The sequence below is a fragment of the Balaenoptera musculus genome, chromosome 18, assembly GCF_009873245.2.
Source record: "Balaenoptera musculus isolate JJ_BM4_2016_0621 chromosome 18, mBalMus1.pri.v3, whole genome shotgun sequence".
Classification (NCBI taxonomy): domain Eukaryota; kingdom Metazoa; phylum Chordata; class Mammalia; order Artiodactyla; family Balaenopteridae; genus Balaenoptera; species Balaenoptera musculus.
Window position 1 is genome coordinate 1284605 of NC_045802.1, and position 26931 is coordinate 1311535.

General features: G+C 51.8%; 1 protein-coding gene across 3 annotated transcripts in view; it reads right to left on the reverse strand.

Annotated features, from left to right (window-relative positions):
- Positions 1 to 26931, reverse strand: part of LATS2 (large tumor suppressor kinase 2) — a 52369-nt gene that overhangs the window by 16952 nt on the left and 8486 nt on the right. For all 3 annotated transcript variants that reach the window (XM_036831628.1, XM_036831626.1, XM_036831627.1), the window contains exon 2: positions 20698 to 21244. In XM_036831628.1, the coding sequence (XP_036687523.1) occupies positions 20698 to 21036 (339 nt within the window). In that variant the 5' untranslated portion in view covers positions 21037 to 21244. The remainder of the gene's footprint in view (positions 1 to 20697; positions 21245 to 26931) is intronic.

Sequence of the window (26931 nt, forward strand, 5' to 3'; positions counted from 1 at the left end):
ACAAAATCTCTAGGACATTCTCTTCTGCCCCAGGAAACAAGGAAGGAGCCAGACCGTCCCTGCCAGGGAGAGACGAGCCCTGGCGTTCTGAGTTCTGGGGGAAGCACAGAGCCCGTGGCAGAGAGCACAGGGGTGGACGGTGCGGGCCCCTCAGAAGACAGGTTCCGGGGGGGAGCTGGTCACCACCAGCCAGAGGGCCTGGCGACACGAGTGGGTAGAGGTCCGTGGTGTCCCAACACAAAGAACCTGACGCTAAGTTAGAGAGACAGGCGCGTTCAAAGCCTGAGCTGAGGACGCCAGACGGAGGGTGGAGCTGGGGGTGGGCAGAGTTCAGAAGAGAAGGCCGCAGGCAGAGACCGCCTGGGGACAACACAGCCTCACTGGATGGTCTGAACTGGGGCACGCGGTGCGACGGGGCCCAGGGCCAGCCTTCCCGCTCCCCCGCTGGGCAGGGCCCCGGCTCCTTTCAGGGCAGGATCGGAGGTCAGGACAAGGGTCCAGAAGGAAGGGCTTGCCAAGCTCCAAGCTCCGCACACTTGGTTCTGAACCGCACTGTGGACTCTACAGGGTAGAGAAAAGACACCGGCGAGAAGGCAGGACCAAGGGCCTCCGGCCACTGTCCTCCGGGGCCAGGAGGGGAATCAAGGAGGGGCTTAATGGGGAGCTTTGGCTCGCACTCTTGTCGTCAGAGCTACAAGGTTTTCACGAAGGAAAGGATTCAGTCTCTGTCTCAGCCCACGATGCCGGACGACGAAGCAGGAGGTGGCAGTCCAGTGCGTGACCAGCGGGACCCTGGGCCCAGGGGACGGGGGCGGGGGCTGCCCGCCGCCTGGTACCTGCAGACACAAGACAGAGCCACGAAGGCCAGACCTGCGCCGTGACTGGGCGTCAGGACGCCGGGAGATGGACCAGCCAGCAGAGCTCAAGCGCCAGCGGCTCAGCGTGATTCTGGAAGAACAGATTTCTTCATCGGCTACAAGCCAGCCTTGGCTCCCGAAATTCAGTGGCCTGAGCGTGTGGGGAGACTCTTCCCGTGCAGACAAGGGCCACCGTCAACTTCTGCCATTCAGACGTCTCACCCACAGACAGCACATGGGCCTCCCCACCAAGCATCCTTAGTCACAGACCTTCGAGCTCCTTTCTGCGCTTTAAATGAGTAGCTGCTCTTTTCCTGTGTGTCCTGTAGTCCTCTGCACGGCCTCCGTCCCACTTTGCTGGGGACCGTCAGCCCACAAGTTTCAAGGGGAAGGGACGTCTAGATGCAGATTTCAGGGAGCTCTCTTCTCTGTGGTTGTTTTTTAAAATGTTATCAAGTAAATGGGGCGATTGAGAAAGCTATGGGCTCATCTAAGAAGGAAGACAGTCTTCTGCTACTTCTACACCCTTGAAAGATACAGCGAAATTTACAAAAATGTTTAATTACGAAATATGGTACTGAAGACAAATTTCCAGGCTAGGTTTTATGTAAATTTCAGAAAAAGTTAGGGAGTTCCCTGGTGGCCTAGTGGTTAGGATTCCAGGCTTTCACTGCCGTAGCCCAGGTTCAATCCCTGGTTGGAGAACTCAGATCCCGCAAGCCTCACGTGGCCAAAAACAAAACCAACCAAACAAAAACACCCCCAAAACAAAAAACAATCTATTAAAAAGAAAAAGTTACAGTGTAACCTTGAAATGGACACATATTGGGGAGCTCCGCACACAGGCACATAGCTGCTATGCAGGCACCCTTCTGGCCGACTCTACCCCGTGGTTCTGAAATCCTTTAAACTGGGACTTCCCTGGTGGTCCAGGGGGTAAGACTCCGCACTCCCAATGCAGGGGGCCTGGCTTCGATCCCTGGTCGGGGAACTAGATCCCACGCGCGTGCCACAACTAAGACCCGGGGCAACCAAATAAATAAATAAATAAATAAATATTTTTTAAAAAACATGTTTGGGGCTTCCCTGGTGGCACAGTGGTTGAGAATCTGCCTGCCAATGCAGGGGACATGGGTTCGAGCCCTGGTCTGGGAAGATCCCACATGCTGCGGAGCGACTAGGCCCGTGGGCCACAATTGCTGAGCCTGCGCGTCTGGAGCCTCTTGGAGCAACAAGAGAGCCCGCGATATCTGAGAGGCCCACGCACCGCGATGAAGAGTGGCCCCCACTTGCCACAACTAGAGAAAGCCCTCGCACAGAAACGAAGACCCAACACAGCCATAAATAAATAAATAAATAAATTAAATTTAAAAAAAAAAAAAAAAAAAAAAAAAAAAAAACATGTTTGAAATCCTTTAAACTGATTTCAGGGTTTAAATGGATGTCGACCCCCAGTGTGAAAGCCCATCGAGTAGGCCGGGACAAGGACGCTGGCTTTTACCCTGATCGAGGCAGGAAGCCACCTAGCGTTTGGAGCACAAGATCCGACTTCTGTTTTAAAAGGGTCCCCTGGCTGCGCTGTGGAGAGCACAGTCTAAGGGGGATGGGGGAGCTTAAGGGGCCGGCGTGACCGTTCAGACGCACCCACTGTCCAGGTCCCCACGGACTCCTGCTGGGCTCCCGGGAGGGCCCTCGCAGCCCAGGGGGACCTTGGCTCCTCTCGTGCTGCAGACCAGCCTTTGGGAGGGTCTCTTCAACGGAGGCGCAGCCTCGTGGGCCCTGTTGGTGGGAGGACTCGGGATTGAGACAGAGAGGGAGCAGGAGCTGTGCACGAGGTCTCCGAGTCTTGGAATCGCCCTAAAATGTAGGTGCTTGTATTTTATCAAAATCAGGAGACTGGGACTTCCCTGCTGGTCCAGTGGCTAAGACTCCAAGTTCCCAATGCAGGGGGTCCGGGTTCAATCACTAGTCGGGGAACCAGATCCCGCATACCACAAGTAAAGATCCCGCACGCGGCAAAGAAGATCCCTCGTGCCACAACTAAGACCCGGCGAAGCCAAATAAATAAATAAAATATTTTTTAAAACATCAGGAGACTGAGGCTCAGAATGAGTAATCATTTCCCAAGTTCATACAGTCAGTGGTAAAGTCAGAACTCAAAACCCAAATAGTCAAAAGAAGTCCAACATCATCAGTGATCAGAGGCTGCATTTTTTAAAACAAGGGGCCATCGCACACTCATTAGATTGACAAGTATTTAAAATACCTGACACCACCAAGTGTTGGCAAGGACAGGGAAGACCACCCCACAGAGGCTGCGGACGAGATGCTGACCTGTAACCCACACAGAACACTGTGACAGCATCTGGTAAAGTCAGGGATGCTCACATCCTGTGACCCACAAACCCCACTTCCGGAGAAAGTCCCCACATGTTCACAAGAAGACACACAGGAGAACACGTGCTGCACTTCTGTCGAGAATGGAAAACTGGAAACGATCTAAACATCCATTAGTGGGATAACGGAGACGTGAGTGGAGGTGAAATGACAGCAATTACAATGAACGGAAGCCTCGTCCATCAACGTCGATAAACCTCAGAAACATGATGCGGACGGAAAAAGGAAGCTGCAAAATCATGTTATACAGGGGTTTTAAAACACTTGTAAAACAATACCGCAGATCGGTTACAGAACGCATCTGAAGCACCAGCACCGAACACGAATGGGAATGAGGAACCCAGGACGGAGGCACAGAGAAGCTGCTCCGTGTGACACAGCGTTTCTCCCAAAGGTCTCTGGAACAAGGTGGGAAAATGTTACATCATTCTCTCTACTTCTATGAACGTCTGAGATATTACATCATCATCAGCCATCACAAGCATATTTGACAGGAAAACCAGCCCCAGAGCTGCCTGCCCCACGCACGGCCTGTGCTTCTTCTCCACAGTCCCGCCTGCTCATCCTGAAGTTCTCGGGGCCGGAAGCTGCGTCCTGCTCACGTCTGTGTCCACGGCTTGGCAGACAGGAACTGCCTGGGCGCTCGGAAAGCCATGAACGAACGAGGGAACAGACGTGCAAAAGCCCAGCCCTTCCTGCCCTGGCGGCCCCATCTCGTGAGCGCACGGGGACGGGCAGAGCACTGGCCCTGCGTGGTCTCCGCCCCGGAGGCTCTACGGGCGCCGAGTCACCACTGCCCTCTGCACCTGCTCCTGCATCAAACAGCCCCTCCTGTGGCCCAGCGGGTCCCGTCCAGCAGTGAAAGAGTTAATGAGGGTCCTACCCACTGGCTGTCGCTTACGGGTGACAACGTTCAAACAACCCGAGTGCCCCAGAATAGACCAAGGTCTATCATCAAGTCACTGGAATACGACACTTTGTTTTTTTAGACGGTGTGTCGGAGAATAAAAATGACACGGGGCAATGCTTACGATATACTGTAAAGTAAAACAAGCCAAGCACAAAAAGTGGGTCACAAAAACATACACGGGGCTTCGGCTCCTACCTGGTGCGTCAGCCGCCAAATCACTCTCATCACTTTCCATCCGCGCTCTGACGCGACAGTCACAGTGGAGAAGGGACCTCAGGACGTTTTGGAATAGAGAAGCCAGAGGGAGGGGGTGAAACGCCCAGAAGCAAGCTGTGAGCCCACCGGGCAGGAGAGGATGAGGACCCAGGGTCCCACCCGGCCCGGCCCTCCCCTCCCCCGGGGACACTGAACCCGAAGCTCCGACCAGAGACTGCAGCACAGCGAGGGGCAGACGGGCAGCACAGGAGTGAGGCAGGGGGTCAAGGGAGCCAGGACACGGCCCTTCGGCGCCGCCACACCTCACAGAGCTGAGGGTCTCCCCTCCCCCGGAGAAGCCAAGCCCGGACGTGGGCAGCAGTGAGCCCGGCCTCCAGCCAGTCACCCTACAGCGCAGCCCCTGCCATCAGTGCCGTGGCCATCACTCCCAGGTATGAACAGCCTCCAACACAAGCCAAAGCAAACAAACCCAGCAGCACATACGATATGACCTCATTTTGTAAATTTTTAAAAAATCACAGCAGATACCAACATGTTCACGGTGGCACCTCAGAGCGATGGGGGCCTGATGATCTTCCAGAAACGCAGCCAGGTAACCACCAGGTTCTCTGGTGTTGGGACCCACGACCCCCCTTACTTCCTCTCACCTCTTCTTTGGCTGCTGTTTAAAAATATCTGTTTCCTTCTCTCGGCTCTATTGAGACGGGCTTCTAGAGACCGTGCGTGTGTGTCAGCTCCGGCTGCGGGTCAGAACCCGTGTCCTCTCCACCCTCCACGGACACGTGTGACACTGCTGCAGGGATGTTCCTCGTTACAGGGAGGCCTGTTTTCTCCAGCTGGTCACGTGCCCACAGGCAGCAGACTCAACACCAGACAATAGCCGCACACGTGCTCGTGCTCGGAGGCACACGATTGTTTTCTCTGAGAAAACAGCTATTTTGACCCACCTCGGGGACGGGTCCGTACAATGGGAGCTCTGCCCTCGGCCAGGAATTTCAAACATCTGGGCCGCTGCAGAGTTAAGAGTTCCAAAGACGACAGAAAGCTTCATCAATACCTGCCGGAGCTCCACTAGGAAACCTTCCAGCCAAACTTTCTACCTAGCAGCGGTCCCACTTCAAAACGATGCTCTTAGAAGATGCCATTAGCACCCCTGTTGGAGAGTCGCACGTACAGGCTGTTGGCAGATTTGTAAGGAAATGAGCAGCAGGAAGGCCTGTGGAGTGAATGTGTGGACAGAGGGCCCTGCATCTAAGCCCCGTCCTGTCCGCCACAATCACCCCGAGAACTGAATGCCGCCAGCCATGTGTCAGCTGCAGAAACCGAGAGAGTAAGACGGATTAGCGACTTACCCAAAGCCACAGTGATAGCAAGGACCAGGTGGGAAGGAGAGGCGCTCAAAGCACTTGTAACGGGGCTTCCCTGGTGGCGCAGTGGTTAAGAATCCACCTGCCAATGCAGGGGACACGGATTCGATCCCTGGTCCGGGAAGATCCCACATGCCGCGGAGCAACTAAGCCCGTGCGCCACAACTACTGAGCCTGCACTCTAGAGCCCGCGAGCCACAACTACTGAGACTGCGTGCCACAACTACTGAAGCCCGCATGCCTAGAGCCCGTGCTCCGCAACAAGAGAAGCCACCGCAATGAGAAGCCCGTGCACAACGAAGAGTAGCTCTGCTTGCTGCAACTAGAGAAAGACCGCACACGGCAACGAAGACCTAACACAGCCAAAAATAAACAAATCAATTAAAAAAAAAAAAAGCGCTTGTAGCTGTTACAGAGCAACTGGCAGTGCTCGAGTCAGCGGCTTCACGGTCTCGGCTGCGGGGACGCAGGGGTGACAGGGAGGTGCCCCCTCTGGCAGGAAGAGGCCCACACCCGTGGGTCTCACTGCCCACTTCCCACACGCTGCCCAGGCCAGTTAAACCCCCAGCTGTGGTGGCAGGTGAAGCAGAGCTGCTCTGCGGTCTCCAGGAACTCTCTCCAGAGCTGTGGACTCACCAGGTCAGTCCCAACTGGACGGGAGCAGTCGCCCTGACTTGATGCCGAAGAATATTCTCATTTCTTAGACTCAGCAATGGGCTCCAGGGAATACTTATTAGTACACCTTATAGAAGCAAAAGTCAGTGTTTGCTATGATTCCAAAATCCATGCAAAGAGTCTGATTTTCTGTAGACAAGCTCTAAAACAAGCAGGAAAGGTAATGAAAGGCTCTAAGTGACACACAGCCCTGACCTTGTTAAAGGCCGGAACAGAACCCTGTCTTACAGGTGCCCTTTCGAGTTGTGTTGGAATGTTCTTTTTATTTACTCTCTGGAATGTCCTCGTTCTTGTCCTTCCATTAAATGTGACTAGATCATTTTAAAATTAAACAAGGAAGTGGGATTAAAATGCTAAATATTTAGGGGAAAAAAACCAGATAAAATAATTCTAGAAAACTAGAACAGGCGGTGAGGTCTGTAACGCAGCTGCCGTCACCAAACCTGGTGGAGACAGACTCTCTGCCTGAAACACGCCTGACGCTGAGGCAGCAGCCACAGGAGGGAGGCCAGAGCCAGAGGAGGGAGGCCGGCAGGTAAACAGCCGCCCGCCCACCTCACCCCGTGTGGGGCTCCAGCGCTGCAGTATGAATGCCGCGATCCCTCGGCCAGGACTCCTGTGAATGGCCGTTTCTGGAGGAAAAGCGTATGCTGGTTCCTTTCCTGAAAGTCACCCACCAGGACGGCTTTCTGGCAACTCTCAGGCAGCATGGAGATGCCGAGACCCCCGCGGCATCGCACCCTCCGTCCCTGGGTGAGAGGCGTGACTGCCAGCCCAGCAGCGACACGAGCTCTGCCGGCTGCTCTCAGGCTGAAAGTCTAATCTGAGCGACAGGCCAAACATCCTGGGGCCAAGGAAGGAGGAGTGAGACACTCAAAAAAAAGTTTGCTGAGTGGCTTAACTTTACAGATTCAACCAAATGAAAACTCCTTCCTCAGAAATTCACAAATAACATTCCTTTTCCAGCGGAGCGACCTGAACTGCACTAAGAACGAGTCTGTTTTGTGACAATTAAGTTAGCGCTGCATCTCGTTCCCCCCCCACCCCGGGAAGCAGGTCCAGCAGCCCACCTGCCTCCTCCTCTTCTCACCTGCCGTGAGCACCTGTGTGGTGCCTGGTACGCAGAGCGGCAGCCCGCACAGTAGCGGCCACGGCCGACAGAGGAATCGGACATTTAGAAAAGTGAGACCAGGTTGTCTTGTTGCTTGAGTTTTTAATTAAATATTTTAAATCTCTCAGAAAACTAAGCTTGTTTGTTTTCTCATTGGCACACTTTCCTGGAGAACAGGACACGTGGGTTTTCTTGTGAGTGACGCCGGCTGTGCTGAAGGGGTTGAGGCAGGTGGCCGTTCATTCCTCCCCTTCCAGACAGAACCCCACATACGTCAGGTGTCGCCTCACACCGGTCAAGAGCGGCCAGCATCAAAAACCTACGAACAGCAGATGCTGCAGAGGGTGTGGAGAAAAGGGAACCCTCCTGCACTGTTGGTGGGAATGTAAATTGATACAGCCAGTATGAAGAACAGTATGGAGGTTCCTTAAAAAGCTAAAAATAGAGCTACCGTTCGACCCAGCAATCCCACTACTGGGCATGTACCCTGAGAAAACCATAATTCAAAAAGAGACATGTACCACAATGTTCACTGCAGCTCTAGTTACAATAGCCAGGACATGGAAGCAACCTAAGTGTCCATCGACAGATGAATGGATAAAGAAGATGTAGCACATATATACAGTGGAATATTACTCAGCCATAAAAAGGAACGAAACTGGGTCATTTGTAGAGATGTGGATGGACCTAGAGTCTGTCACACAGAGTGAAGTTAAGTCAGAAAGAGAAAAACAAATACCGTATATTAACGCATGTACGTGGAATATTAGAAAAATGGTGCAGATGAACCTATTTGCAGGGCAGGAATAGAGACGCAGATGTAGAGAATGGACTTGTGGACACAGTGGGGGAAGGGGAGGGTGGGATGAATCAGGAGATTGGGATTGACATATATACACTACCACGTGTAAAACAGATAGCTAGGGGGAACCTGCGGCATAGCACAGGGAGCTCAGCTCGGTGCTCTGTGATGACCTAGATGGGTGAGACCGCGGGGCGGGGGGGGAGGGAGGTCCAAGAGGGAGGGGATATATATATATATACACACATATAGCTGATTGACTTCACTGTACAGCAAAAACTAACACAACATTGTAAAGCAATTCTACTAAAATAAAATAATAACAAAAAGTAAAAGAACGTCCCCGGAGCACAACACCGACTCCGCTGTGACACGGGCAAGCCTGGCAGGCGTCTCCATCAGCCGCGAGGACCTTGTGGTCCAGGCGCGTCCGGCTCCCCGGTGCGTCAGGGGCAGGACTGCGGGCGCCTCCTGGTCCTGGAGCCGTGGGGAGAGTCCTGAGAGGGGGGTGTCAGGGGAAGGGGCCCCGCGGGCGGCCGGAGGAGCGTTTCCGTCCCCAGGCCCGCGCCCGGACTCACCGCAGACCGTCCAGACATGGCCTCCTGGCCACAAACACCTGCGCACAGACGAGGCACCTGGGCCCAGCTGCACGAGGTCAGCAAGGACCGGCCCCTGCCACCCGGAGGCCTCGGGCTTCCCCTCCGCACTGCGCCTCTGGAACCCAGACCAGCCCCGCGGCGTGTCCCCGGTGCCACGTGGTCCTGAGAGGCGGCCACAGGGGTCCGAGGCTTGCTCTACTTTCCCTTCATTCTCCTTGGGCCACAGCCCAGGGGCAGGTGCCCGCGATCCTTCCAGAAGGAAAAGGTGTTTCCTGATTCGCCGTCTGGGAGGAGGGCGCGTGGGGCGGTGCGTTCCATTCCGCCCGCCCCTGAAAGTGAGCGGTTTCCAGGACGGAGAGCGTGGAAAGGCGCGGCTGCTGCGCGCACCCAGGGTCCCAGAGAGAACAGGCCCTGCTCCAGCTCGGCCTCCAGCCCGGCACGGCTCCTCGCTTCCCTCCCGCCCCCGGGAAGCCGGCCCGGGAGGGGTGCTCCCAGGGCCCCGGGCCCCGGTCACAGAGCAGCACCGGGTGCGGACCGGCCGCCCGCTCAGCCCCACGACCGCGAGTGAAAACCTCCACTGGGCCTCCTGTACTTTCGTCCTCGAATCGGAAGAGCTGACCTCACCTAGTGACACTGCGGCGACCGGGGTGAAGGGAGAGGGTCCGTCCACGTGAGGAGGAAGAGGACAGACACCACGGAGGAGCGGGGACCCGGCCCGGAGCTCCGCGACCCCCCACCCCACCCCCCCACCCCCGCCCCACAGCTCGGCTCTAAGCAGACCGAGTCAGAGGACGGCTTCTACGGGCTGGTCGGCAAGCAGGGGAGAGACCAGGGGTGTCACAGACACAAACACAAGTCACTCCAGAGAGGAGAGTGTTTCCACAGCCTTCACGCACGTGTTTTTGAGAAACTGGAGCTGCTAGAGAGTTACTCGCCCTGACTGAGAACAGAAGAGCCTCACTTTGCTCACAAAGGGATTTTCCAGATACTCTGTGGTGGGAGAAAAAAGCGTCGAGGCTCTGCTTTCAAAGAAACAATGACTTTTTCTGGGACACATCTATTATCTTCATCATATATTAAAAAAAAAGTAATAGGGGGCTTCCCTGGTGGCGCAGTGGTTGAGAATCTGCCTGCTAATGCAGGGGACACGGGTTCGAGCCCTGGTCTGGGAAAATCCCACATGCCGCGGAGCAACTAGGCCCGTGAGCCACAACTACTGAGCCTGCGCGTCTGGAGCCTGTGCTCCGCAACAAGAGAGGCCACGATAGTGAGAGGCCCGCGCACCGCGATGAAGAGTGGCCCCCGCTTGCCGCAACTAGAGAAAGCCCTCGCACAGAAACGAAGACCCAACACAGCCAAAAATAAATAAATAAAATAATATAGGTCACAAATTAATATACTATTTAAAAAAAAGAATTGATGCTTTATTTAAAAAAAAAAAAAAAAAAAAAAAAAAAGTAATAAAAATTCCCCTTTTTACTCTTCAGCTGGATGCCTTGCCAATGGCTGGTGTTTGGTATTCCCCATTTAGGCAATCTTTTTTTTTTTTTTTTTAATTTTACTGGAGTAGAGTTGATTTACCATGTTGTGTTAGTGTCAGGTGTACAGCAAAGTGATTCAGCTATACATATACATATATACATTCCTTACAGATTCTTTTCTCATATAGGTTATCACAGAATACTGAGTAGAGTTCCCTGTGCTATACAGTGGGTCCTTGTTGATTGTCTATTTTATATATAGCACTGTGTGTATGTCAATCCCAGCCTCCTATTTTATCCCTCCTCCCATGTTTCCCCTTTGGTAACCATAAGATTTTCTTCGATATCTGTAAGACTGTTTCTGTTCTGTAAATAAGTTCATTTGTATCTTTTTAAAAAATTAGATTCCACATATAAGCGATATGATATGTCTTTCTCTTTCTGACTTAACTTCATTTAATATGGTAATATCTAATTACATCCATGTTGCTGCAAATGGCATTATTTCATTCTTTTTCATGGTTAATATTCCATTGTGTATATGTACCACATCTTCTTTATCCATTCATCTGTCGATGGACATTTAGGTTGTTTCCAAAATTATAATGTGAAAGCTCCTGATTTTTAAAAACTGGCAGCAGACGTTTTAAAAAATGGGTAAGACACCGTGTGGGGCAGAATAAAACACAACTGCACAAGAAATAAAGCATCAGGGTCCAGTCCGCGAGCCCTGCTTCGCAGAGCCCGGCCTCGCGCGGTGCCCGCGGCGGGGACCGGGTTCGCTCAGGATCAGCTGCTCACCCGACAGCACCTGCGGGCGGGAAGCCTGCCACCCTCAACAGGAACACGGGGCTCCTGAGTTGTGAAATGGAGGACCGACAGTGAAACAAGATCTGAGGGTTCCAAAAGGATGGGACAGAGGTCCAGTTAATGACACATTCTGTGCTACTGGCTACGAAAAAAAAGAATCGGGGGACTTTGGAAAAAACAAAGCAAGTATCTTGGCATCCTGTGGGGATGCCACAGCGAGGTACACACCTGCACAGAGAAAAGTTCAATATTCAACTGTGAAAAAACATGAACAGACTTAAACACAAGAAGAAAAAGAACCAGTATACGGAAAGAAGCAGCAATTCATGGGATGATAAACCTAAAGCCTTTAGTAAAAATCAAAAAGTTGTTTTCTTGTAAAATACATACATATAGGACTTTCCTGGTGGCACAGTGGTTAAGAATCCGCCTGCTACTGCAGGGGACACGGATTCGAGCCCTGGTCCGGGACGATCCCACATGCCGCATAGCAACTAAGCCCGTGCACCACAACTACTGAGCCTGCGCTCTAGAGCCCACGTGCCACAACTACTGAAGCCCACACACCTAGAGCCCGTGCTCCACAACAAGAGAAGCCACTGCAATGAGAAGCCTGCGCACCGCGACAAAGAGTAGCCCCCTCTCGCCTCAACTAGAGAAAACCTGCGCGCAGATGAAATAAATAAATAAATAAAGTACACACACACACACACACACACACACACACACAAAAGACTGAAAGTGCTTATCTATCAAAATATTGATGTTAAAACCGTAATCTTATCAGTGGCTGTCTTTCAGAGGTAAGATTTTCAGCTGCTTTCATTTTCATCTACAATGTCTAGGATGTTCTATAACGAACGTAAATTACGATTTTGAAAACAATACACCTATAATAGTCATGAAAGTATGAGTTGCCCTTTCCAAGCTGGTTGACATTTCTAGTGCACGAGGTCTGGGCAGGGAGTGAGCGAGGGTTCGACCGCCTGCCTTCACTGGCACAACTGACCACTGCCCGACAGAAAGCTAACGCGGGCCACAGAGGAACTTTCATTTTCTTGTAGCCACATTTAAGAAGAAAAAGGTAAAAGTGGAATTAGTGTTAATACGTTATTTACTCCCATATGTCTCTTCCAAGTGCAATCAATGTTAAAGGTACAGAGATATCTTACATTCTCTTTTTTGCACGAAGTCCTCCAAATCAGGCGTGTATCGGGCTCAGCGCAGACTTCAACTCAGACGAGCCGCCAGGGGCAGCGCAGGTGCCCCCCACGGGCAGTAACGGCCTGGGAGCCTCCGCCGGGCCCACCGGGCGCCCACTGCAGAACCCGGCAGGCTGCGGCTGCCCACTGACGGACCGTCTCATTCTGTTTTGCTTTTTGATTCATGGATTTTTATGTATTTAACTTATCAACTACGTCAGTATTCCTATACGTCTAAGCTACTATTTACTACTCCCGGTGAGTTCTGCACCGTGAATGACCTAGAATTCAAGTACACTGACGGAGAAGTTTCTGTTGGTGTCAGGGAGCCAGCACGGGCGCACCTGCGGGAACACCATGCAAGGCATCTTCAGAGGGAAGGCGCCCAAGCTGGTGGCACCTTCTCGTTCAGCAAGTGCCTTTCAGCACCTCCCCAGACGTAGGGTCATTCGGGTGTTCAGCTCTGTCCGTGACGGGAGGCACAGCACCCTGAAACCCTGTCTGGTTTTTATTGGGTCGGGATCAAAACTACTGACCTACCCAGTTCGGGCCTCGACACTGTTCCCGTCAGTGTCTAGAATCACTACATGTGCGTGGCCGGCTGATTCACGGGGGGCGGGGCCGCCCACCCTCAGCGCGGAGGAAGGACCCCGGCACGACGCTCCAGGCGGGAGGGACGCGGAGCTGCGTGTCCTGCATCCCACCCATCCTCGTCTGCCGCTCCGACGACCACGGCAGAGCCAGGTGAAGCCCTCCACGTGCGACCGTGGATTTGTCTATTGCTCCTTTTAGCTCGCGCGTGGCACACATCACCCCAGAGAGCCTGAAGCTTTGCCTTCAGGTGTGTTCTCCCTGGTACACCATCCTGACGTACTGGCCTTTTATTATTGTGTCCCTCTGTCTCAAGTAACACTCACCTTGAAGGGTACTGTCTGATTTCAACGGCGCCACCACATCTACTTTATGTTTACGGTCTGCAGGGCAGACATTTCCCCCAGACTTTGGCTTTCAGTCTCTTTGTGGCCTTGTCCTTGTAACAGGTGTGCCTTGCAGACGGGATAGAGGTGGATCTTGCTTTTTTATTCAGTGTGACAGTCTCTGCCCTTTGACTGGAGTGCTTAATCCCTTAGGCATCGAGGGTGATGATCACTATGGCTTTATTAGGTCTGCATTCCTACTGACCCACCTGGTTTTCACTCTTCCGCTCCTCCCTCCCCGGCTCCTTCCACGTTCATCAAATGCTGCTTTAGTCATTCGCTTTAATTCCTCACTGACTCTGTAGCGCTGTCTCCTCCAACTGTGTTTTAGTGATTGCTCTAAAGGCAGCAACATGCGTTTTTAACTTACCACAACTACTTAAATGTTGATTTCTAGTTGTGTCAGGAAGAATATAGGACCCTTGCTACAGCGGACCCGGAGCAATGGGGGTTGGTTAGGGGTTTCAACTGCCCACACAGCCGAGAACCCGTGCACAGCTGTACAATTGGCCGTCCGCGGATTCAACCAACCAGGGTGTGTGGGACACATTTTCTGAAGAAAATCTGTGGATAAGTGGCCCTGTGAAGTTCAAATCCAAGTCGTTCAGGGGTCAGTGGTACCTGCACTTAAGCCCCACCCCCCGGTGCGTGAGCCGCGACAAAGCAAAGCCTCGTTTTATTGAGATCTGCCTGTACCTGCAAGTTTTCACCAGATTTGGGAAGTTTTCAGCCATTACTGCTTCAGATGTTTTTCTGTCCCTTCCTCCTTCAGGGATTTCAGTTCACACACGTCACACATCCTGGACCCCTCGGAATTGTGCCACAGGCCGCTGAGATTCTGTTTACTTCTCTTCAATCTTTTCTATGCTTTTGGTTGTGTGACGTCCACTGATCCATGTTTAATTTCACCGATTCCTTCCACTGTTGTGGGTTCTCAGCGAATTCGCCTGCGAAACGTGCCAGCTGGGCCAGCAAATCCCTAAGACCCCGTGTAAGCCACCACGGTTGCCTGGGGGGTCCTGATGGAAACGGGGATTCAGGGAAGGGAGAACGCGGCTCGTGCGGGAACCCACTGCCCAAGGAGGCCACACGATGGACCACGGAAGGAGCGGGCCTTGGGGGGGTGGGATGCAGCGGGGCTGCCGGGGAGGCCCCAGCGGGAGGACGGACAGTGCGTGCGGGGCAGTTACTCGGCCTGGAGGCCGCCGGCGTGTAAGGAGGGGGATACGGCCGGGGCAGGCGGGTGTAAGGAGGGGGATACGGCCGGGGCAGGCGGGTGTGCCTGGCAACGAGAGAAAGGACGGGGTCGGATGAGGAAGGGCAGCGGCTCCCAAGGGGGTGGCTGCGGCCGCATTCCAGGAAAAGGCCACCAGGAGGAATGCGGGTCGGGGGACTTCTCAGGAGAATCTAGGGAAGGGCAGGGTGTTAGCACGGAAAACACAGAGATGTGAAGGGTACTTAGGAGGAAAAAATAGCAGGCATCAGGGCAAGTGTTCATTAAACAATGACTGAAGGAGAGGCTCTGGTCAGGGATGAGTCCAAGACAGATCTCATTCATTGCCGGAAGGGTTGAAAGCGTAAGTGCAATTTAAACACTTCTCAAGAAATGTGGCGACGCAAATAAAAACTATAAAAAGGCTCTTATCACTTGCCCTAGTAATTCCATTTCTAAAATGTATTCCCGGGAAACCAGTGAAATCCGTTATGATTCCCGCAGAAGGCTGTTCATCGCCAGCGCTGAGCTGCTCAGACGAGGAGGCCGCGAGCCCCGCGTGGTTTGACGCCACGTCAGCCGGGGCACGAGCCCGAAACAGCGCCCCTCGCGGCGGCCAGGCCTCGCTGCAGCTCAGCGGCACCTCCTGCTTCCCTGTCCCCTGCCTGGTCACTGGAGCTCCTAACACTTCCAACTTGGTGCTGTCCAACTCAGAGTTTTGCTCAAATAAACTCTTAAAATGTTTACTATGCCTCGGTTTACCTTTTAACACCAGTTATTTACAATAAATTACAGAACATCTGTTTGAACAATGGAATGTAACACAGATGTTACAAACAAAAATGTTTATGATGAAACCTTTATCCCTTCACTTCTGAGGGTTTGCACAGTTTTAGGGCCTAGAGGATGGTGACCAGAACAAAGCCACTGCTTCACGGGTCTGAAACCTGAAGGGAGAGACGGTTACTGAACAAAATACACAACTACACACATAGAAACAAATTCTGATGAACGCCACGGAGGGAACTTCCACCGTAATGAAAGAACGAAAACAGGGGGTTCCAATTTAGACCGGGGATCAGAAAAGGCTTTTCTGAATCCATGACACTAAGACAAGCCTCCGAAGAGGAGAGGGCATCACCCAGGCAAGGGGGGGCTGGAGTTGGGAAGCCTGAGAAGAGGCCACCCAGCCGGCGGGGCCAGGGCGCCGACCGCGGGAAAGGACGGGACCTGAGGCCAAGAACTCGTCCCCAGCACAGTGGGAAGGTTTCCGGAGGGAAAGGACAGGATCTTTCCTTTCCAGAGTGACTGCTCGGAGGGTTCTGTGCGGGGAACAGCTGGGGAGAGGAGCCCTGCGGTCACGGGCCTGGCGGGAGAGCTGAGCGGGAAGGAGCAGGGAGAGAGTCAACGCGTGTATTTCTGCAGCAGAAGAACTGGGATCATATTGTACGTGCTGCTTTGTGATCAGCCTTTTTCTTCTACCTGTCACCCTGGGCACGTCGCTCCTCGATAACTTCCCTTAACTTCCTTTAACTAGAAAAAAAATTTGGCCACTTTTATACCAAAATGTTCAGAGTGGTCATATCTGGGCTGATATAATTGCAGGCAATTTTTATTTTCTCTTTATACTTTTCTGTATTTTCCAAAAGTATGCAATGAACACACGCTACTTTAATAACCTGGGGAAGGCTGGGGGAAGGTACGACACAAAGGTATGATTTGCTTGTGTCTTGTGAAAGTAACTCTAAATCCTATTTAGAAAGGTATAGTTTATCTTTCGGCAGGGCCGAAATTAATTTGAAAATCAAAAAAAAGCAAAGAAAAAAAAGAGGGGGAAAAGGCAAAGCCTGCTACACCCACAGTCATTGTTAAGACAGTTTCCTGTTACAGGACTGACGTTCCTCAACTCAAATGTTTCTCTTTTCCTCCTGCTCTTGTTAATATTTCCGGGCAGTGACAACCCTGAACACCAGTCCCCTTTCCAGAGGAAGAGGAGGAAACATACAAGTCACCTGAATCCCTGCATCTCCCTCATTAGCAAAACCCCGGCCTTAGAGTGAGACCACCCGAGGCCACCTGTCACCAGGACGCGGGATGGCAGCCTCGCATCAGCGCCCCTCAGGGTCCCCCCTGGCCCTTTCCTGATAACGGACGGCGAGGCAGAGCTGTGCTTCTGTCTGTGCCAGTGCCTGAGACTTGAAGGACAGTTTAGTGGACCAGCGCCCGGAATCCTCTCTGCAAAGCGTGCGTTTCCCACCATCACTGCTCCTGCCGAATGAGGGGCACAGCCCCATGGCCACGCGGGGCCTCCAGGGCACACGGGGCGCGCTCAAGGGGCACACTCGCGGGTCCAGCCCCGAGAGGGGCGGCCAACCATGGGCCTACGAGTTAGAAACAACGGACCCCGGGACTCTCCTGCAGGTCCAGTGGTTAAGACTGCGCACTTCCAGTGCAGGGGACAGGGGTTCGATCCCCGGTCGGGGAAGTTCCACATGCCGTGCAGTGCAGCCAGAAAGAAAAAAAGAAGAAACAACGGAGCCTGGCGGTCTGACCAGGGTCGGCTCAAACCCGGAGGCAAGAACCAGGGTTCCTGCAGGAGGAGAGCTGATCCAGACGGGGATGAGGGGAGATGGCATCACCGCCGACACAGTGTGACACGTCCACAGAACCCCAGCGTGAGCTTGTCCGGGGGAAGGGGGGCTGGGCAAGCGCGGCCGGGGCGGGGGGAGCCCGAGTCACTGGGGTCGCAACTGGAACCCGCTCTGACCGCTGCCACGCGGTCTCAGAGCAGCGCGGGGACACACGGTCACAGCCACCACCACGGCCTGTCCTTCCCGTGACAGCAGCACGCCCAGCGCCACGGCCTCTGCAAAAGGACCTGGGTCAAGGAGAACCCTGTATGATGGGCTGAGAAACGTGATTCTTCGGCACTTTTTGGCTTGAGGATGCCAAGAATTCTCTCCCTTTTCCTACTGACCAAATCACCCCAGCCTACTTGCTGCTGTGCTCGGGTTCCGGACCACTGGCTTTCTTCCTCAGGCCGAGTTGGGCATAATAAATCGATTTGTTTGTTTACATTTCTTCCTACCTGCATTTAGTTAAAGATTTTAATCACTTAAACACATACAATAAAGTGAGGAAAACTGGATTAAGTCAGGATTAGGAAAATTATAACAACAGAGAAATTCGGGACCAGGGGAACACAGCCGCGCCAGGCCACAGCCCTGGACTCAGCACCGCCCACGGCAGAGCAAGGAGGGAGGCCGGGGAGGGTCAGGACACAGGTCATCCACAGGGAAAAAGCACGAACAAGTCCCAGGACTCCCATCTGAAAGAAATTCCTCACCTAAGTCCCCCTCTGGGGACACACCGTGATGGAACGCTCAGCTGCTGTAAGGGCCCAGGAGCCATGGGCATCCTTGCTCTCCCAAGGCCCCAACACAGACTCCGAGGAGCCCCAAGGGCTGCAGGCCCGTCCCAAGGGTACCCTACCTGCGCTAACCCGCCACAATGCAGCAGGCGAATACAAATCAGTGCTTCCGAGAAGCAGCAATGTCACACGTATTAACATCGCTGCAAATCTGAATTAGCCGTTTTTAAAACTGCACCAGGAAGAAAAAGAGGGAACACCTGGTAATATGGTCGTTTGGGACCATAAAGATTAAAAGAAAAAGTGAAACTAAATTTTATAAGAAAGATAAAGTAAAAGCTAAATTTAAATCATCACTTGTGCTAATAAGAGACTACCCAATGAAACAAAGCAGGATGCTCATAATCAAAAACGTATCTTTCCAATTCCTTAAATCTATATTTAAAGAACAGCTCCTTCCTTAAGAAATATTAACCTATTGGCCTCTTTGTTTTCCCTATAGAAATTTTCATAAGTCTTTAGTGATTTATGTGCAAAAGATTTATGAACATTACATCGTTTGACATACATTATACCATTACGCAGTGAACAGTCTTTTACTTTTTTCCAGAAACTGAATCAGAGTCCCAATAAAATGGGGAAAAAAATGTGTGTGCACATGGAATAGATAAAACACTGCACATAAAAGTGTGTTATCACCAACAAGGACCTATAAGACCTTGGGAAAACTGGGAGTTTATTGCCATTCTTATAAATATAGGGTTAAAATGGCATTTAAACTCAAAATATAAGAAAACAAAACTGAACCTAAATTAAAAGGAAATACAATAGGAGACAAGGGGAAAAGCTACACCAACAGGAATTCTCTATACCTGTTACACGGGAATTCTAATCAGCTGCTTTATCCAAGACTCACAACTCTAGAGGTACTGCTGATCTTTTTCTCACATTATTTGGGTTCACATAATGACTTTCCAACCAGAATTCTCTGAAAGCAAATGTACCCCCTAAGCAGGCCAGAAAAAGTCTGAGTTGGAGGGTCAGAGAGAAGGCAGAGTTGTTTTAAGTCATAAAGTAACACTATACACCAAACTGACGGATTATTTCAGGAGCATTAAAAGGGTAAAGAGTCTTTTCTACTAGCAATTAACATAAATTAAATGTTGATGGGAACTTATGGGTGTCCCGATCCTTAATTTTACCATCTTTGTGTTTTACTATAAATGGCACCAGCTTCATTATTTCTTGCACTGTAATGATCACGAATGGATTTTACCACAATGAGATCCCACCTGTATCCTGGATCATTTGCCTGATTTGTTTGTTTTTATCACAACTGCAAGAACAGCGGCTCTGATTACCTCTTTTGTTTGCAAGTGATTTACAGAAGGTTTTCAGCTTTGTTACTGGGCTGAGTATCTGCAGTCTCACCCACTATTTCCCTGGGACGGCTCCATCCTATCTTCAAAAGCATCAAGTTCTGTTGGTCAGGGGACAGCTTCATATTTTCACAGAGAGAAAGGCCGTGGCTGTGCTGTCAGCTCGACACTGCTAACCCTCTGCACCCGCTATTCACAGCCTGGGCTTCACGAAAGCAGCTCGTTACCCGGGTCAATCCCAGCACATCCCGAAGGGTCAAGGAAGCCCCACAAAACAGCGCCACTAGTTTCCCAAACAGATCATCTGAGAAATGTAAGTTCTCCGGTAAGAAACTATAAGAGGGCTGAGGTAGCTTTTGGAAATAAAAGAGGGCGTTGTTTCTCTTTCCTCCCAGTTCCCGTGACTGTGAGGCCAGGAGTACATAGTTAGGCTGTTTCTAAGAAACTAGAAGTGCTCAAGCCATCCTGATGTGCTCTGCGCATGAAATCCTACTCAGTTTGCAAGGCGGCAGACGTGCCTGGTCTATTTCCACGTTCATGCAGCTCTGACTTTCACACGACAGGTGGTGATACAGCGCTTGCTTTCAGAAGCCATTTCATAAGACAGTTACATTTTTACTAGTTACATGTCACGGACACGTTTTTACCTGGTTGGACATGAGCTCCATTTTATATGGTCCTGCCTCTCGGTTCGGACTTTATTCAGCCACGTGAACAGCACAAGATCGTAAACGCACGGCACCCGTGTGTGTTTCTGTGTAATTGATGTCTCCTCCATTAACTGGCCTTTATTCTTAAGCAGTGAGAAGTCAGACTGTGTTGCCACCATTTTGATGATTTCTCAAGCTTTTTATTTTCTAGTCTTTCTCATTCCCTTCACATAGTTACGTCTCCTCTAATAGCATAGATGCTACCCTTTAAAAGAGGAGAACACAGAGGCAAAGAGCCAACTCATGTTAACCAACCTTCCCCTTAGCTGAGTTAAAAAATGCACGAACCAAACACAAGTTCAAGGAAGCCAGTCTCTTCCCCATGACAGCTCAGAATAAGCCAAATAAACCCCAAGGAGAGGGCTACGTGGGAAAGCCTTCCCATCCTCACAGGGACAGGACAGAAAGCGCACGTGACACAACCTCAGGAGAGGTGAGAAATCTCTGGATCTTGCCTGAAAAGGAAAGCAGCTAACAAGATGGTTTTGGAGAGAAGGCGGAAAACAGTGCAACGGGACGCAGAAAGGGCCTCGGGTTTGTAGCCTAGAAACCCCTCTCCAGGGACCTCTGCTGGTCTCCTCTGCACCCCAGCTGGGCAGCCTCCCGGGAGCGTCCACCCACCTGGTCACAGCCCGCGTCCACCAGTTCCTGCAGCATTTGTCGGTTGACTTCTGCAGCGGCCGAAGGGCCCGATTCATTAGCAAAGGGCAGCAAGGAGTATCTGATTTCCCTCAGGGCTTTCTGGTAAGGCCCGAACTTCGGGGCTGTCCTCGTCTGCTGCTGCCTGGCCGCGTCCTTGCCCCCCAGGGCCTTGGCGCCCAGGGCGGCGTCACTGCCCGGCCCCGCAGGCGGCCCCGGGGCGGGGGTCTTGGGCGGTTGCTTCAGCCCCTCGCGGATCTCCTGCAGCCGCTGCCGGCTGTTCCCAGAGTAGGTCGTGGCGGGAAAAGTCTTCGGCCGCATGGTTAGTCCAGTTTCCTTTGACCATAAATACAATCTTCTTAAAGTGTTTTATTAGTTAAAACGAAAACAAAACCGTCAACGGTATCAGTTAGTTGTAAACACACTTCCACAACAATGTTGTTTTGAAGATGTTCTTTCCTTCCATTTTTGTAGTTCCTGCAGAGAACCGAACATTTTCCAGAGACTTCATTTTGAAGATCATCTCTACCTGAAAAGGAAAATGAGAAGGTGTTCATTTCTGGTTCCCACGTAATGTCAATGACATTTTTCAGAAATGGACAAAGATCCTGAAAATATTCCACTTGGAAAGATAAAGGAAGAACACACCACCTCTCAGAAAAGATAAAGATACGGTTCAACTCTGGTTAGAGCACGTGACAGGCAGGGCCACCCCAGGCGTCTCCTGTAACATGTAATCTGCAATGACATACCGCTCCACAAGCCAATACTTTCTCATAAATACTCAATTTTGGGCAAGAACAACAGTATTAACAACCGACAGCTCATTTAAAATTCTCCTTTATAATATGATTTCACTTGGAAATCCACAGCTCAAGGGTTCAGCGGCTGGTCCACACCACGCCCTGCATCCCCACAGCTTGACTAACAAACCTCTCCACCCACCTCAACCGGTGGTCCTTCCACATCTTGGGAACTCTTTCTTATAAAACCCTCCCAAACCTCCTGAAAGAAACCACAGCCTGTCACGCTCAAGGTTCACACAATGTGTTACGAGACTTTGAGGGTCACGACTCCCCTGGTTTTTTTATAAAGTGGTCAACTTCTTACCGGCATTTTGACCTAAATACTAAAATAAGAAATGGCTCGGGGCTTCCCTGGTGGCGCAGTGATTAAGAATCTGCCTGCCAATGCAGGGGACACAGGTTCGAGCCCTGGTCCGGGAAGATCCCACATGCCGCGGAGCAACTAAGCCCGTGCGCCACAACTACTGAGCCTGCGCGCTAGAGCCCACGAGCCACAGCTACTGAGCCCACGAGCCACAACTACTGAGCCCACGTGCCACAACTACTGAGCCCGCGAGCCACAACTACTGAGTCCACGTGCCACAACTACTGAGCCCATCAGCCACAACTACTGAGCCCACATGCCACAACTACTGAAGCCCACATGCCTAGAGCCCGTGCTCTGCAACAAGAGAAGCCACCGCAATGAGAAGCCTGCGCACCGCAATGAAGAGTAGCCCCCGCTCACCACAACTAGAGAAAGCCCGTGCGCAGCAACGAAGACCCAACGCGGCCAAACATAAATAAATAAATAAATAAACAATAAAAAAGTGAGACTGTCTCGCTTGTGGAAACTGACACTTGCACGGAGGGGTCTGGTAACAGCATGTGGGCGGTCACACGGTGACCACAGTAACAAGCGCTGTGTAGAGGCAAGTCGTCTGTGTGCGGCCCCCACCCCTCAGCATGGAAGCAGCCTCTCTGTAGAGAACTCGCTGTCACAAGGGCATTTCCCCACAGGGATGATACCTGCTCCCGGCTAACTCACTGAGTGCTGTCACGCTGGCAGTCAGAAGGCGAGCCCAGCCCTGACGCTGCCCTTAGCTGCCAGCTGCCCGGCAGCAGCTGGCTCAGGGGCTCAGGGCTGCGTAGCCTGGGACAGGTGAGGTCACCTCCCTCCCCTCCGCCCAACAGGTGGCAGCAGCGGGTGAGCACAGAGTGCGGCTCAGCGTCCCGTGGTCACTGCTGTTCCGTCCTGAGCCGTCCTGCCCTGGAGGCAGCCCGCGTGGCCGTGACCACAGAACCCAGTGAGCAGACAGTGAAGGACAATCACTTTGAGTTTTCATGAACAAAGGAAAACTGATCCCTTCTTGGAGCATACTTTACAGGGAGCGGGGCACAGGGGTCTGGGCTTCCTTCAGTGAGGAACTTAGAAACTGTAAGATGGAACCGTGCTTCACGGCCTTTTTCACCCCTTTTTCCCCACTGGGGTGGGGAGATAGCTAATGTTTATCAAGTATTTACTAAGTGCCAGGCTCTGTTCTAAGCGCTTCATGTGAATTAACTTACATAGCTCTATTACATTACCATATACAACAGTAAACCTGAAAAAATGACATAAAATTACTATTCCTTTCTTAGAGATGGGAAGATGGAAGGTCTCAAAAGGTTTTCCCTGCCCCCTTTCTCACGGTAACTACAAGAAGATTCTATTTAGCAAGTCAGAAGCAGGCTACATAAAATTTTCAACGTGAAATTCGCATTTTTAAACACAACATCTACTACGTTAAAGTCGCTGAAATGCCCTTGAGTACGCAATAGTGACCCACTGGCTGAGACACAGCTGAGGCCCCCGGGCCGTGGACCCGAGCCCAGAGCCCTGCTGCACTGGTGTAAAATGGGGCACACTGCACCCACACTCATTCTCAGTGACCTCGTGGTCTAAGCATCTGTTCTGAAACACCTAACTGTCTAAAACCACAAGTTCACATTCCAACAGAAATGAACAGATTCTCAAGGAGCTGCTGAGCACGTCTGGAGTCTGAGAACGGACAGGAGTTGTACCTTTTCCTACGATCTTCACACAAACCACTCCGTTTCCAATCTTTAGTTCTCTTCCCTTCCTTTGAAAATGGAAATACAGAAGTCATAAATCCTACTGTCCTCGCAATACATAACCGATGTGAAGGAGGGTCCTTCCGGTACCCCTCCCCAACCCATCCCCCCTGCAAACGGCCACAGTGCAGAGAGAGGAGCGCGTGAGGGAGGCAGATAAACTGCTCCAAAGACAGGATGCCCAAGAGGAGAAAAAGAATCATCTGACAAATGGGAGAATAAAGGAGAAAGTCAGAAAGAGCTCCGCAGTAGAGAGAACTAAACATCTATGCAGGGAAGACGGGAATTCCAGCCCAGGGAACAGCACGTGCAAAGGAGCAGAGGAACACGACATCCACAGGCTCCTCCACCGGCACGAGGGCCGCCGAGAGGCCTTTCCTGCAGTCTGGAGGGATGACGCTTGGAGGCGCCCAGGGGCTTGATGCGGAGGACCTTCCAGATCACGGCCACGTCTGGACTCCACGGGGAGCCACCGTCTGCGGCCGAGCTAAGGAGTGACACAGCCAAGCGCCCTTTAGAGAGCTGAGTCAGGAAGCCAACTGGACAGAGGGCTGGGAGGGACAAGGCTGGGACACTCCAGGTGGACGACAGGGGCCTGGGTGAGAAGCAGCGAGCCCGCCGGCGGCCAGGGACAGTTATGCGGGTGAGCGGCAGTCCTCGGCAGCGGGCTGTGATGGGCCTCAGGCCGCCGCCAGGCGACACAGGCAGGACCGGTAAAGCTGCTCTCCACTCGGCCCCTGGAGACGGTCCACGGAGAAGGAAAAAGAGCTGTAAGAAGGTCAAAGCCAGGACGCAGGGCCGGCCTCCCTGCCTGGCCACGGCGGCAGAGGGAAGGGTGTGGGGCCGCGAGGAGGATTCTGAGTGAATTCCCTGGGAGTTACTCTAAAAGGGAAAAGCGCTGAAAGCTGTGACCCACAGCAGAGGGTCTTCCCGCCCACCCAACCCCGGAGACCCTGCGGGCCACCCACAGCCCCCCAGAGCACTGTCAAGTGTGCCCGCTTTCCTCCTGAATCAGCTGAACTGTGGGCACCACGAGGGCAGGGCCTCCCCCGCCCACTGCCCGGAAGCGTCCGAGTCTGTCCCCGCGATCCCGGACTCGGGGTAAAACCTGCCCCACGGCGCTCTCGGCAGAACATGCAGCATGGGCTGCGCACGGGGACGACCCTCGGAAAACATGGTGCCCTTTCTCTGAGGTTTCAGACACAGTGTTCCTGACATCTACACAAAACCACTATAAAAAGTTGCACGACTACGGTATATTACTCAGCCAGAAAAAGGAATGAAGTTCTGACACCTGCTACAACGTGGATGAACCCTGAGGACATTACGCTGCGTGACATGAGCCAGACACTGCAGGACGCATAGTGTGTGATCCACTCCTATGGGGCAAATCCAGAGAGACACGGAAGACTGGAGTCACCAGGGGCTGGGGGAGGGGGAGTTATTGTTTAATGGGTACAGAGTTTCTGTCTGGGACGATGAAAAAGTTTGGAATATAGACTGCGGTGCTGACTGCAGTGACAACATTCATGTATTTAATGCCGCTGAACTGTACGCTTAGGAATGGTTACAATGATGGGCATTATGCAAAGTCATCTAACTGCTCACATCCAGCTAGCGTTTGATCACGTTCCCTCACTACACACAGCTACACCAGGAAAGGCCGGGCCTCAGGACTGGGTGCTGACGGTGGGCAAACCTCCTGCCCCTCCGCGCTCCACCAGGGCACGGAAACACACAACGGGGAGGGGCTTCCCACAGCCATGCGCCTCCATATACTGGGGGTTTAAGTGCCCGTGTGTCCCACAAACATTCCAATTATAAAGCCAAGCAGCGCGGGAGAGACCAGACGTTTCTGTGTCGACATCTGTATTTATACCTGAGCTAAGAAATACCAGGTGGAGGTGCCCCCAAACAGAATCCGGATCAAACGTCCTGGTTTCTTTTCTTTTTTCCCCCTCAACATTTCATTATGAAAATTTTCAAACATAAGGAAAGTTGAAAGAGTTATTCAGGGATACCTCCTAAAGCCGCGCCTGGGAAAGGTCCTGCGTACGGGGGGCGGGGGGGGGGGGGGAAGACCCCACCCCCTTCTCATCGCCTTCCCACCACGGTCTCCTGGGCATACCTGGCTTCCTAGGTGAGGATGTAGGACACCTACAGGCAAATTGGTCCTGCCTGAATAATTTGGTAAGGATGAAACTTTCCTTCAGTTACACAAAGAATGAAAGTATTTTCTCAGCTTGAGACCTTGTATTTTACACTTTAGTTTGACGACAGTTGATTTCGTGGTGAAATTATGAACTTCTGAAAGCATTTTTCATGAGAATACTCATCAGTCAAATTAAGACTGCAGCTGGAAATGAGCTCCTGTGACACACTACTGTATCATTTTAATAAGCTCTCTCATCAAGAATTTTACAAATACGACCCTAAAGCCTCATGGATGGGTCTTTAAAAAATTGGGGTAGCGGAATTCCCTGGTGCTCCAGTGGTTAGAACTCTGTGCTTTCACTACTGGGGCCCGGGTTCGATCCCTGGTTGGGGAACTAAGATCCCATAGGCCACGGTGTGGCAAAAAAAAAAAAAAAAAAAAAAAAAAAATGGGGGTAGCAAGCAAAGTAATCTAATTTTAGAAATTTCTTAGGTATCATCAATTGATTTAAATATACTTTAAAAGAAACTACAGGGCTTCCCTGGTGGCACAGTGGTTAAGAATCCACTTGCCAATGCAGGGGACACGGGTTCGAGCCCTGGTCCGGGAAGATCCCACATGCCACGGAGCAACTAAGCCTGTGCGCCACAACTCCTGAGCCTGCGCTCTAGAGCCTGTGAGCCACAACTACTGAGCCCGTGTGCGACAACTACTGAAGCCCACACGCCTAGAGCCCGTGCTCTGCAACAAGAGAAGCCACCGCAGTGAGAAGCCCGCGCACCGCAACGAAGAATAGCCCTGGTTCGCCGCAACTAGAGAAAGCCCGCGTGCAGCAACCAAGACCCAACTCAGCCAATAAATAAATAAAATAGTAAAAGAAACTACAAAACACTGGAATTTTAAAACTGTAATACTCTCGATGTGCAAAGAAAGCCCCTGTATTACCTCCTAACAGTGAAGTGTTATTCTCTCATGCCTCTTAGAAAAACAAAAACAAAAACTGCAATACAACTCATAAGACAAAAACAACTCATTTTCACATCTGGAGCTGTGACAACTACTAAATCCTATTCTTAGTATAGGTGGCTCCTGTAAAAACTTAATATGAGAGCAATATTTTAATCATCCCTTAATTTGGCCCTACCAAACCCAATTCTAGTT